A 12,964-nucleotide genomic window follows, 5' to 3' on the forward strand; every position below is an offset into this window, starting at 1 on the left:
TCTCTTTACATAAAAAATTTCTTGAGAATATAGATAATATTGTATCAAAGATATTTATCTTGCTGATAAATTTCAAGTATGGTTTCAATAGGATTGTGAAATTACATTTGTTAATATGTACGATGACATGTGAATCATAAAATTACGTTAAATTCTCATCCATTTTTCAACTCTCAACCAAGTTAAAAAGATAATTAATTTTCGAAACACATTTCTTATTCTTATATCTCAAAATACGTAGAAATAATTAAGAATAAATATAGCTATTGTTCTTATGTTGTAGCCTCTCTGATACCAATTAAATTATTTCAGTAAAGTCTGTTCTTATATGATCTGTAAAACAGATTCGACAGTTTCAACAATTGTCATAATTAAACATGTTTAACGCAAGAATCATAGTAAATTGAAAGCTGAATATGCTACATTCTTTTTCTTATTTTATTCTTCATTCTAACTTCTAAAAAAATGTATTTAATATTTTTAAATATATAATAAAAAAAAGTTCTCAAAATGTATGAAAATACTAGAAGACTTCACAGCGCGCTCTTAATTAATATTCATTCTGAATAATGTGTCAAAATCAATATAAAAATTTTATATATCGATCTTATCGCTGTTCCAGCAAAATGGAACAAGAAAAGCACCGTACCAAATTACATTCTAAGAAATAGTAAATAAGGAAATCCATTGCTATTACCGATAAAATTACGCTACCCCGAGACTATTCGAGACCGTTATCTATAGATTCACATCGTTTATAAAAAAAAAGGAAACGATAGAGTCGTATCATTAAGCAATACCTGGATATACAAGAGATCAGCGTTACGTTATGAGATTTGTTTTTTCCGAGGGTGCCTCGCTGTTGCCAACGATAATGAGGGCCTTCCCTTCTAATCTATTATCCAATAAATTATCCTTGCTGCTATCGCTGCCCGATCTGCTGGGAATCATTTCGAACTCGTTCGAGTTGACCTCCGCGTCGAGAAACACCAGGTCATTCCTGAACTGATCCGTTCTCTCATCGGAATCATGTCTCTCGTTTCCGTTATTGTCTCGTTTGAATACCTCAGCACTATTCTCGCAGTTTTTCGTCGCAAGCTCCGTCATTTCTCTTTGTTCATCCGATCGTTTATTTATCACATTTAATTCTATGTCCATTTGCGCCTTTTCGGGAGAAAGCTTCGCGAGATTGTTGAAGAATGTTTTATCCGCGCTCATCAAGACAGTCGAGTCGTCGCTCCTTAGATGGTTTCCGTTTGCGGTTTTCGACCCGTTGGTCGGTTTTTGTAGACGCGTACTCTGGTCGACGAGCTCTTTTTTCTTTTTGGCGGCCGCGGCGATCTCGGCCTCTTTCATCGCCAAGTGGATGACCGGCTCGGCCCATAATCCCGGGCTGAAGGCTGGTCCCGTTCCACCGAGCTCCGCCGGCAAGATATCCGTTGGCAGATGCTCGTGGAGCGTGCTGAGATTGTTGCCGTGCAGATAGATCTGTAAATAAAAAGATGAACGTTAGCGGGTTTTCGCACTTGACAGTTATCTGATGTGCCTGAGCGGTGATAATTTATATAGCATCTTACACACCCGCGAAGACATCGGTTTTTACGAAGAGATTCTTATTATTTATGACGTTTGTTTCAGATTACGTTATACATTAACGCAAGCAATAAAGATTAATTTTTATTATATTCTCTAAATATCTCCTAGATTGGATAAGAATTGTGAATAATGAATTTTTTAAGTTAAATTTTCAAGTGCGGTTGTTACTGTATGCAATTGTGGTGATAAATTTTTGTTACCATTAGATACCATTCAAACATAAAATTTTATCTACAATTGTAATTACGCTTCATGCATGTTGAAATATGATTATAATCACAGAATATACCGTTGAAGATAACCCAAAAAAGGATCAACGTACGCCGTTTATAGTTTTATAATTATTATTTTAATCAATAAATATTTTTGCGAAATACTGTGCGTGGCTCTTTATGCTTATGTTTATTTCCTTATTCTTAATAATATATGTAAGTATATACAATATGTATCTTGGAAATTTATTCGTGCTTGTAATGCCGTGAATCGCCTGCACATGTCTCACCTTATTTCGCGTCTTCTCATCCAGAAATGGCTTCACCAGAGCCAGAGTCGCCTGAACGTACAGGGGCGCTGAAAGGAAATGTATCGCTTTGAATCGGGCAGGAAATCGCCCACGTAGAGCAGCTATTAGGTTTCGCAAAGCCGCTGCGCCCAGCGCGCTACCCTGCCGTAACGAGAATCCGCTCCAGTCCACCACAATAACAAAACCAGATTGCTGAAAAAAAAAGTACAAATCATCGTTAGAGGCATGTGATAGTTTCAGTTTGGAAATAAACATTTAGTCGAGACTGAATGTAGAGTTTTAGCTAAATGAAACACCACCAATTACAGTTTTAAATATTTTTTTTTATATATATATATATATATTTTTTTTTATATTAATATATTTTATAAAATATATATTTTTCTAGTTCAGTTCATGTAATTTTTATACTTTCGCTATAAACAGAGTATACAAAAAATATCTTTATATAAATTATTTCGTAAACCGCAAGTCTTTCATAAACGTTAACTCTTTCATAAAAGCTATAAAAGTCTTTAATAAGTGATAAAAATACTAAAGATTAGAGTAATATAATTAACTTTGTGAAATAATAGTCAATTAATAATGATGGATTTGCACCTGATTTCGAGGATCCTGAATAAGTATTTCCAAAACTAAAAAGATAGCTCGTTGAACGGACAATGCGGGTACGGCTATGGGATCCCATTGCGATGCTAAAATAACCAGCACGCATCTGCCTTTTCTACATTGTTTCATAGAATAAAATAAAAAGTAATGAATAAAATTAGAAGAGAGATAAGCATCACAAATAAACAGCTATTTATCCGAATCATTGTAATAATAATTTAAAAAAATAAGATTTTGTTTCTCCCATGGCTATCGTCCTAAATCTCAATTTATCAACTTTATCTCAAGCATTAAATAAATCATTCATCGAGCGTTCGTATCGTTGAAAAAAATACACTTTACAAATTATGCGCAGGATGAAGCTGCGATAATCGCGCATTTGCAGTACCAGTAGTGTTGATTACATAGCGAAAAATATAAGAATAAATATAACGGTTGCTGTACATCACGAATTTATGCCTCATTATTTCTTGATCCGCAAACGCTTGCTTATTATGTATAATAGATTCACGCATACACATCCGTACCTATCTCGCGCAGGCAGAACCCCCGGTATGGCCGCGCGAAGCGCGCGTTGCAAGGCGGGATCCCGAGCGGTGAGGTTGCCGAAGATATCCTGGCGGTGCGTTATTTGCGCCTGATAAGCGGCTATCAGTGCCGCCGTCTGCTCGGTACGATACTTCCGGGCCAGCAGGAAGCGCGTAATATATTCATCCGTGCAACACTCCATGTCTAGGGACAACAAAGACGAAGATCGATCGTCATTGTAATGCTATCCGCAAAAACGTACGACCGGAAGCAATCCGTATGCGGATATTACCCGGAAAGTACGCATGGAACATTTCAATATTCTTCGCGCTTGATCATTAACGATGACCGACTCTCCTTAAGTCGCCTTTTTAATTAGATAAAGAATTATTAACTTTTGTTCGGCCGACCATAAAAGCAGCTGCATATATATGTATTTCCGCCTTTCAATTTCTAATAAAATTATTAGATTTTTTTCTTTGCTATATATAAATATATGTGTGTGTGTGTGTATATCTCTTTTATTCACATATTTCCGAAATTATTTAATATTCATACTTTACATAATTATTCTACATTAATCCCAATTTATATATCTGTTAAATATATATTTTCATTAAATGAGGTAAGAAGACAATTTTTTTTTTCAAGTGAAGAATCAAAATTAAACTTTTTCCGTTAAACTGCAAATTTGATATTAAAATGATAATAGACACTTTCGTTTCTGATATATTTGATAACCTTACATGCATCACAAGATGATCTGATTTCGACAATTATACTTTATACGATTTTATTTTTACGTACCTACATCCGGCATCTGCCGAAGTATAGCTCTGACAGTTTTAATGGCTAGCTTCTTGTCACGCTTATCGAACCTGCCCCCCTCCTCGTAAATGCTACGTGCCAAGGCGACGCTATTGTGACCACGTGCGGGATCACACCACATATATTCGCAGTACTCGGACATTTTTTTTTTGTTTTTTTTTTTTACATACACGTCAATGATCTGAAACATTGGAATAAATAAGATATTTTTTGTTATACAATTTTTTATTTTAGTATATAAAAAATGTAAAATGATAGTTCTTGAACATCGATTTATGTGTATTCTTGAAGTTTTATTATACATATGTATATGTGATTATATAATACAGAGAGAGAGAGAGAGAGAGAGAGAGAGAGAGAGAGAGAGAGAGAGAATACATATATATTATAAAACTCTTTTGTGAAGGAAGCGAATACAAGAATAATTCAAACATTTTTGTTAAATTATTTTGCTTGACATATTTGTAGAGAGATTTTATATATATATATATTTGAAGCATCTTGAATTATATATTTTTTACAATTAATTTAATAAAAAATTTTTAATACAGGAACATCGCCCATTTTATATACAAGATATTTAATTTATTATTACTATAACTGATAGAAAAAAGATAAACACAAAGACGCAATTATTATTCTCACATTCGACAAAGATATAATAAAAAATTTTATAAAAATTTAGAAATATAAATTATATGTATCTATACATTTCGGCAAAATGATAAGAGAATTTATTTCAGATATTTTTCGATCAACTTTAAAGAATAGAGAAGAATAAACTTGAAATAAAAACTAGATCAAGAATATCATAAAATGAAAAATGCAGTTTATTCTTCTTAAGAGTAGAGAAACATGCGTAGAAAATCATATTTATCTCGATATATTTTAGATTAAATAGTTTTCAATTACTAATGATATAAAATTGCGAAAAATGACATGCAATTTATTGCACACCAGTGATACGTAAGAAGAAACGTCACACACACACAAAGCGCGCGTATGTAACGTTCGATGATTGATTCGCAAAGTGGCCTAATCCTGTTGGAAGCCACTCCCGCTGAATAAATAAAAAATAATGCCCGCTTAACCGCGATTTATATCATAAATTACGATAAAAGATGCGACTCAATTGCACTTGCTAAAACTTTCATTTCTCATTTTACTTCCTTCGCGCGAATCCAACAACATTCAGCGCACATTGCACCGGAGAATGATTCATGGGCAACCGTCCTTGTAAGAAGCGCGTGTTGCGCAAGCGGTTCTTTCGACCGGTTCAGGTAATTATTTCGCGAAAGTTTCGCACGACCTTGCAACGACCGGCGAACGATCGATTTGCGATCCCTTACACTTTCCCAGTCGCTAACTCGTCGGCACAATCGAGTTGATTATTTCGAGAAACTGGAAACATATATAGCATTGACAATGAGACATTAAACAAAACAAAAAAAACAAAAAAAAATTGAATATGAAAAAATCCAATTCCCTCATTTAAACTTTTAAACGATAAAACTACAAACTTTTATGTTACTTCCGAGAGGAATAAAGTAGGAAATTAGCCTTCCGAATGCATATATGTTACCAGGGTTGGGAAAGTTACTTTATAAAAGTAACTCGTTACCGTTACCGTTATTTTTTCTAAAAAGTAACTCGTTACTGTTACAGTTACTAAAAAGTAACGAGTCGTTACAATTTCCGTTACTTTTTTACAATACAAACTAATAAATTATTTTGCATAAGAAAAACTTTTAAAAAATTGTAAGCAAGATTTCATTCAAGGTTTATTACAAAATAAATGATTAAATTTTATCGAAATTCTTTATTAATTTTTAATAAAATTTGTTGCTCCATAGTATCATCATTTAAATGCCCTCTTTGTGGTGTTAATACAGAGCCACCGATGCTAAATATTCTTTCTACAGATGCACTGCTTGGTAGAGCTGTATTATATTTAATAAAAAGTTTTTTAAGTTTTGGATAGTCGTTTAACATTTCTATATTACAATTATTTGATTTTAAAAACCGTTGCAATTCTTCTTGTTCAGATTCATTTTGCACCGTTTTTTGCTCAAAAATTAAAAAATCATCGTGATCGTCAGATTTTCCAACTTTTGAAGAATTTTCAGTTGATCGGATTCCCAATAAATCCTCCAAGTAATTTTCAGCACGTTTTCTTTTTTCTCCGGTTAACCAGTTTAACTTAAATTTTGGATGTAAACATGCTGCTATTATTAATTCTTTTATTTCAAATATTGTAAGAAATCTAAAATCAAATATAGTAAATTAAGCGACATTGTTTGTTTTATTGAAATTAATACTTTTGAATCAATAGTTTAAAATAAAGTAATATTTTTCAATTAAATCCTTATTTAAAATTAAATAACATATGTATTAATCAAATTAATAAGTTACCTTTTATTTAAACCTTGCTGAATAGCTTCAACTAATGAATGGCAATCTATAAGGTCAGATTTATTGAGATTTTCTAATTTTTGTTGCAAGGTACTTAGAACTGGTAGTAAATGAGAACTCTGCTTTTCCGAAAAGATAAAACTCTCATTGGATATCGCGCGTCGCGTCATCGCACTGATCTGCAAGAGCCATAAGTTGATCAATCACATTCAAGCATTTTTACAACATAATAAGAATGCTAATTGGTCGATTTGTTTACGGCTTTACGGTTAACATAAAAATTTTATCACGCACAATAGCAAGAATAATATCTTAAATAAATCAAGAAATTTGAAAAAAAGTAACGATAAAAGTAACTGTTAAATTCGTTACTCGTTATCGAAAAATGTAACGAACTTACTTTTTCCGTTACAAATAAAATTTGTAACGCCATTACCGTTACAGTTATCGAAAAAAAGTAACTGTAACGGTAACGGCGTTACAAGTAACGCGTTACTTCCCAACTCTGTATGTTACCTCAAGAAATAAACTGTTAATTTCTGTTTATTTATTATTAACGCGAAAAGACGATAAGTATGCAAGCTTACAGCATACAAGATAACAAGAATAGAAATATATGTACAATATAGCTAATGCTATTACGTCAGATTTATTTCTATCTCACAATTTTGCCGAACCGATAGTCTTATTACCTTGGCAATGCAGTGTATACCCCGACACACGCATCGATACGCGGATTAAAATCCTATCTAATTACAACGGCAAAGAGATCAGAGAGATTGCATACGATGCAATGAACAATGTAAACGAACGTGAAGTATATCGATGTAAAGTAAATAAAAAAGGAAAAAGACACGCAATATACACTATATTTACGCGAGAGCGCAATATAATCCCGGACAAAGAAATCCTTTCTCTCTTTCCCTCTTTCATTCTCTCCGTCGCTCCTAATTAGAAACAAGTTGCAATGGAGAAAACGCAAGAGGATGGGATGCACCTGCGTGTCCGAACAAACCGTGAGCGGTTCAGAGGAATTACTCGAACCCGTATAGATTTGTTGGAAAGTGTCAGAGCGTTGAGAAACATGAAGAGACGCGGAGCGTGGGGAATCACCGGCAGATCATTACGGTACGAGAAAGGAAAAAAGGAAACGGAGCGGGGAAAGGGTATGCCGAACAAAAGAAAGAGAGAGATAGATAGCAAAGAGAGAGGAGAGTTCGTGAAGCCGGTTATCGACTCGCCCGCTGACTCACCGCATCGCGATCTCCTCTTGCACTCCCTATTGTGATCCTACGCGTCCGAAAAATCGCCCCGCGAAAAATCGTCCGCCATCATGGGATATGCGGGCGGATCCGGTTATCAATCGAGGAAGACAGAGTCCGTATGTAAGCGTGCATGTACTACATAACTGATTTCGCGCTCCGGCACGCGAATAGCGCCTCGAGTTTTCGGCGAATCTATCTTTGCGATTACAGAATCGATAAAATTTCTCAGCGAATCTCTTACGATATTATAAAGATATTTGAGAAAAAGATTCATGTGTGTGTGTGTGTGTGGGGGGATTTCTTTCTTCGAAAATTTCGATCATGGAATCGAGATAATTTTATTCCAATTTTCACACGAATAAGTGTGTCAGACATAACAGATAGATTTTGTACGAATAATTTCATGTAAATAATAATCTCGATAATTAATTGAATGATTACCGATACTTTTTGAATAATGATGGACACGTTGAAAAATTAACTCGATGATCTCATATGTAACTATTTAAATAGTGTATAGAAGATGCGCGGATAAAATTTCATTCCAAATTCATTCTATATCGCGGATAAAGTATTTGAATGATGTTCGTCGAGCTACAAAATATGTCTTTAGCAGTCTCCGATCGATCCACAAGACGTAGAAAATTATCAGTCCATCCGGTTTATTATCAGCGAACAATTGCAGCGCGGAAGCCATCGTCTCAGTAACTCTAAGGACACAAAAGCTTGATGCGACTTTTCGCAAGTCTGCGATGCGCGCATTCCTTTGCATACGTCGTCGCAAGCCAAGCGACGCGAATAAAGAAAGAACAGACGCGGAACAGCTGATGTTAGAAACGTCGCAAATAAAATGTACCAATGTTCGTAAATCTATATACCTGTTTTGCGCTATCGAGACAAAACGTATTTTGTACTTTGACTTTTGGCAAACAGTTAGACGATCGCGCTGTATAATCTATGTTATTAATCAATAATATTATGTAATCTATATTATTGTAATCTATATTCTGCAGGAATTTTTACAAATATTAATTGCTACGCGCACACACGACATCTGAAAATTAATTAACGACTATCATCTACTCCTCTTTTATTTTTTTATTTTGTTTCTTTTGAAGAAAGAAACTAAAATTGCGTGAAAATGAATAGAATTAAAGCGACAAAAGGTGCGACCAAAAATCGCTTCCAGTCTTGCTGCAAGAATAGAATTTGTTCATTAGCATTTATTTTCTTATCGCATTCCAACAGCTAATATGTACAATTCAATTGCACGCCAATCTATGCGAGTCATCGGTTGCATTAAAGTTGAAAATGAAAATGCGTAAATTAGAGATAAATGCAACGACCTTCTCGATGATACGTAAACCATTTTGAAACGTGCGAATCGAATTTTTTACTCAGAATATGCATAATGGCGGCGGTTAATATCCTTCAAAATTCCGACAATATAATTTTGTTTTTGAAAATAATTTCGAAAACAATTTTCTTCTCTTGCATATAATACGCAACATTGTTTGAAACGCGCTTTCGTTTGTGACTCCTGACGATGCAAGAGTACATACATATATACATATATATGCATATATATACGATACATACATACGTGTGTTAAGCGTCCAAGGAAGAAGTTGCGTAATGTAACGGTAGAAACGCGATGTATGGCAGCAATAAAAGAGACCTTACCACCCGTTTCCTCAACATGTACAGTGAGAGTCTATTGTAATACTCGTCCTTAAAAGGAGTCTAATAATTGACCTATAAAAAAATATTCTACGATCCATTGATCATATTTGTCTGCTAATGAGTACAATATATATAAAATGTTAGATACTTTGAACGTTTTAGATATGGAATTTTATATGCGCACATACAAAGTTGGAAATAAAATTAAAAATCTAAATTTAAATACAATACGAGCCATAGTATTTATGAAACATGAGAAACAAACATTATAATTTAATTATATTTAATATTTATTTAATATTATAATTATATTTTAATACAAATATTATTAAAATACCACCAAATGGAAGATGCATCGCAAAATATTAAATGTACAAAATAAATCTAATACAAAAAATTGTTAGAGAAATTAAGTGTTAAGAAGTGTCAGATACAAAAATATTCGTAAAAAGAAATAAATATGAAAAAATGTTTAAATGATAACTTTCTCTCTCTATATATATCTATTTAATAATTTTATATATATATATCTGTATTTAATAATTTTTTTTAAACAGGATTGGATATATTTATTATTTATCTCTGTGACTCAATAATTAATCAAACGATATAATCAAACAATATAAATAATATTGTCAATGTGTGAATCGGATATGCTTGAGATCTTTCTTCTTAAATCTGGGATACATTTCTGCGAAATGTTCAAGGCAATCTATGTTAAACAAACTGTGCTTTGTTTCGTACACAAAGCAGATATCATCTAAAAAATTACAAGTACTACTACAGTTCGCGATCGCTATTGAATTAACACCGATAAAACGACGATATTACTCATCGCCGATCGATTTTCGTGTCGCGTCACTTATGGCATCGCGTCCACTGTTCTTTCTCGAATTTCTTTCGAGAATTTCTGACCACTCTATATAAAAGTGCTATTAGATCCGAGAAAGGAGGACATCTAAAAAGGGACGAGAAATAAAAACATCTAGATAAAATGGAATATCTTCTCTCTTTCGGACTCTCGTACGCACATCCTACGTCAATACATACGCAGTTGCTTGTTTGTGAAAAAGATGATAATAGTAGACGCACCTTTTGTCCTCATAATTGCAAATCTTTCGCAAGTATCAATACGTTTATTAAGCAATATTCTTGTAACTATAGACGTCTTTGCGGTACTTTCACTAATCTTACCTAATTACAATTCTCGCAACCACGCGCAATATAATGTAATAATAAATTCTACATCGCGCTATTATATGCAAAGAGCGTTTCGAAAGTACTGGTGCTCAAATTTCACGATGGATTTTTATTAAACGCTAATCAAATCAAATAAATAAAGTAAAAAGTTGCGTCCTAAAACGTTCGCTAATGAAAATAAATGACTCTAAATATCCTCGAGAAGTCGTCGACATATTTGCGAAAAGTACAAATATCTTGTATACTTTTATCGAGCAGAAATTTATGCACATTTATTCAAATAAGTTTAGACGAAGGAGTCGTTAGAGAATTGCGTGAATTATAATTAAAAAAAAAAAATTATTACAAAATTCAGTCGCAGAACTTGACAGTTCTTATCTCAATACGCTAATACAAATGACAGATCTTACCTCTCGTATTCAGCTCGTACGAACGGGCTTAGGAAACGGTTTTGGAGACGCGAGAGGACCACAGAGAGAACGAGTCCCGCGATAAGATCTCCGAAACGGTGCGCGATCGATCGCGGGAATCGATTTTCCACGATTATCGGCGACGCATCGCCGTTCGGGAGCCGCGGATTTTGCGCGCGAGCCGGATTTAATCGTTAAACGCGCGCGTCGATTGCGAAGGATCGAAACGACGCTCGAAACGTCCGGCGCGAAACTGACGGATTCGAAATATGGCGAGGGCACACGACGAGTGAACGTGACGTACAGCCAGCCGGCACCGACGAGCGAGCGTTAGGCACCGCTCGATGAATACGGCGACCAACTGACCGTCCGTCCATCCAGGGCCGTGACTAGATCGGTGAATGGCGAGGCGCGAAATGGCCAAAGTGAAATAATCATCCTCGGCGAATCGGTGAAAGAATATTACGTCACGCGTTCGATAACATTAAATTTTTCACGTCAACATTGTGAGTAAATCGCGTTAATCACGCGAGATATTCGCTATGTTGATTTACGGTACGAGAAAGAAAAATGGAGATGCGTTTTAAATTTATACCGCGTTCGCCTTTTTCTTTGATAAATATAATACCACGTTAATAAATTTTATTTTGAGCGTCGCGCGGTGAAGAGAGATAAATCAGAGAAATATTGAAACACTGATAAAAAAAAAAAGGATACTGCTAAAAAAGAAAATCTCTCATTTTCGATATTGAACAACAATACGCATATAAATATTATGTATAAAAAGAATGTTTAATTTAACTAAAATTTTTCATAAAAGACGAGTAAAGCGAATTACGTGCTTATTGTAGTAGAGATATCTTTGGCATTTAAATATATATTGCAATATTATTCAAAATTAATGATAAAATATTAGCAATGTATAATTTATATAATTTATTAAAAAGAAAAGAGTAATAATTTTGCAAAAAAAATTCAGATATATGTGCATATAATTATATATACAAATCTTTGTGATTAATTTCGGACAGTTACAAATAAGTTTGATTTTAGTAAAATCATTTTATTTCACTTGTGATTTACTAAAATATAACTAAAAGTCACGCTTTTATAATTATGCACATATATATATCTAACTTTTTTGTAAAATTATGTTTTAAACATTTTAATGAATCGAATTTTATATACATATATAAATTGCTAATATACTTGATCATTATTCTTAAATAATATATTGTAAAATATTGAAATGCTAAAGATAGCTATGCAATAGAAATACGAATGTAAGATTTGCTTTATTAGTCTTTTATGGAAAATTTCGTTAAGTTAAATCTTTCTTTATTCACAATATTCTCATATTGTTGTTTACCAAAAATGAAACATCTGTTCAATGTGCTTCTCTAACTTTTGATGAAATAATCAATAAAGCATGAAGATAATTAAAGAACGCTGACATTACCGACTAAAGATAAAATGTTTCAACTTAACAAATTTCTGTTTTATCATCTGTAATTTACATTTACAGCATATATTATATACTCAATATATTGTATGTATATTAAGATGTTATTATTATATTAATATATTGTATATGTAATACAATAAAAGAATTAAACAATAATTAGTTTATACTATGAAAGAAGAAATGTTCGAATTTAATCGAGAAAAAATTTAAAAAAGACATATATTATATATATTTCATTCATATATTTATCATATATTAAAATACCAATTATATTAATCTAATTACCTCAGAAAATAATAGAATACTACATAATAGAAAGATAATAAGAAAGCTGCTAAAAGTTTAAACTCTATGTAAAAAAGCATATATTATGGCATATTAATATTGTTTCTTACAATATTTAATTTGTAAATAAAAATTTGATAATAATAATTTATGGTCTAGT

At 33.1% G+C, this 12,964-nt stretch overlaps 1 protein-coding gene across 4 annotated transcripts; it reads right to left on the minus strand.

Annotated features, from left to right (window-relative positions):
• Positions 1-58: 58 nt before the first annotated feature.
• On the minus strand, positions 59-11,403 carry LOC138935457 (clavesin-2). Of its 4 annotated transcripts, none has more exons than XM_070300051.1 (7): positions 11,055-11,403; positions 4,064-4,265; positions 3,256-3,460; positions 2,720-2,843; positions 2,099-2,311; positions 801-1,488; positions 59-333 (listed from the first exon to the last, which is right to left on the minus strand). In XM_070300051.1, exons 2-6 carry the CDS (start codon positions 4,224-4,226, stop codon positions 823-825), a joined length of 1,371 nt encoding a protein of 456 aa, XP_070156152.1. In that variant the 5' UTR covers positions 4,227-4,265; positions 11,055-11,403; the 3' UTR covers positions 59-333; positions 801-822. The 4 variants fall into 4 exon arrangements, with proteins under 4 accessions (XP_070156152.1, XP_070156161.1, XP_070156170.1 ...); XM_070300060.1 differs by lacking the exon at positions 59-333 and adding an exon at positions 6,497-6,675 and having other exon boundaries at positions 347-1,488; positions 11,055-11,402; XM_070300069.1 differs by lacking the exon at positions 59-333 and adding an exon at positions 7,750-7,957 and having other exon boundaries at positions 347-1,488; positions 11,055-11,402.
• Positions 11,404-12,964: the final 1,561 nt, after the last annotated feature.

This window comes from Polyergus mexicanus, unplaced genomic scaffold, assembly GCF_030449975.1.
Source record: "Polyergus mexicanus isolate NDT 795.1 unplaced genomic scaffold, iyPolMexi1.0 SCAF_1, whole genome shotgun sequence".
Taxonomy (NCBI): domain Eukaryota; kingdom Metazoa; phylum Arthropoda; class Insecta; order Hymenoptera; family Formicidae; genus Polyergus; species Polyergus mexicanus.

Coding starts and splice junctions, on each gene's coding strand:
- LOC138935457 (XM_070300051.1), bottom strand. CDS start 4,226: ATGTCCGAGTACTGCGAATATATGTGGTGTGATCCCGCACGTGGTCAC. Junction 2,312..2,719: donor TTCAGGATCCTCGAAATCAG/GTGCAAATCCAT, acceptor TTTTTTTTTCAG/CAATCTGGTTTTGTTATTGT. Junction 1,489..2,098: donor ATGAGAAGACGCGAAATAAG/GTGAGACATGTG, acceptor TTTTATTTACAG/ATCTATCTGCACGGCAACAA.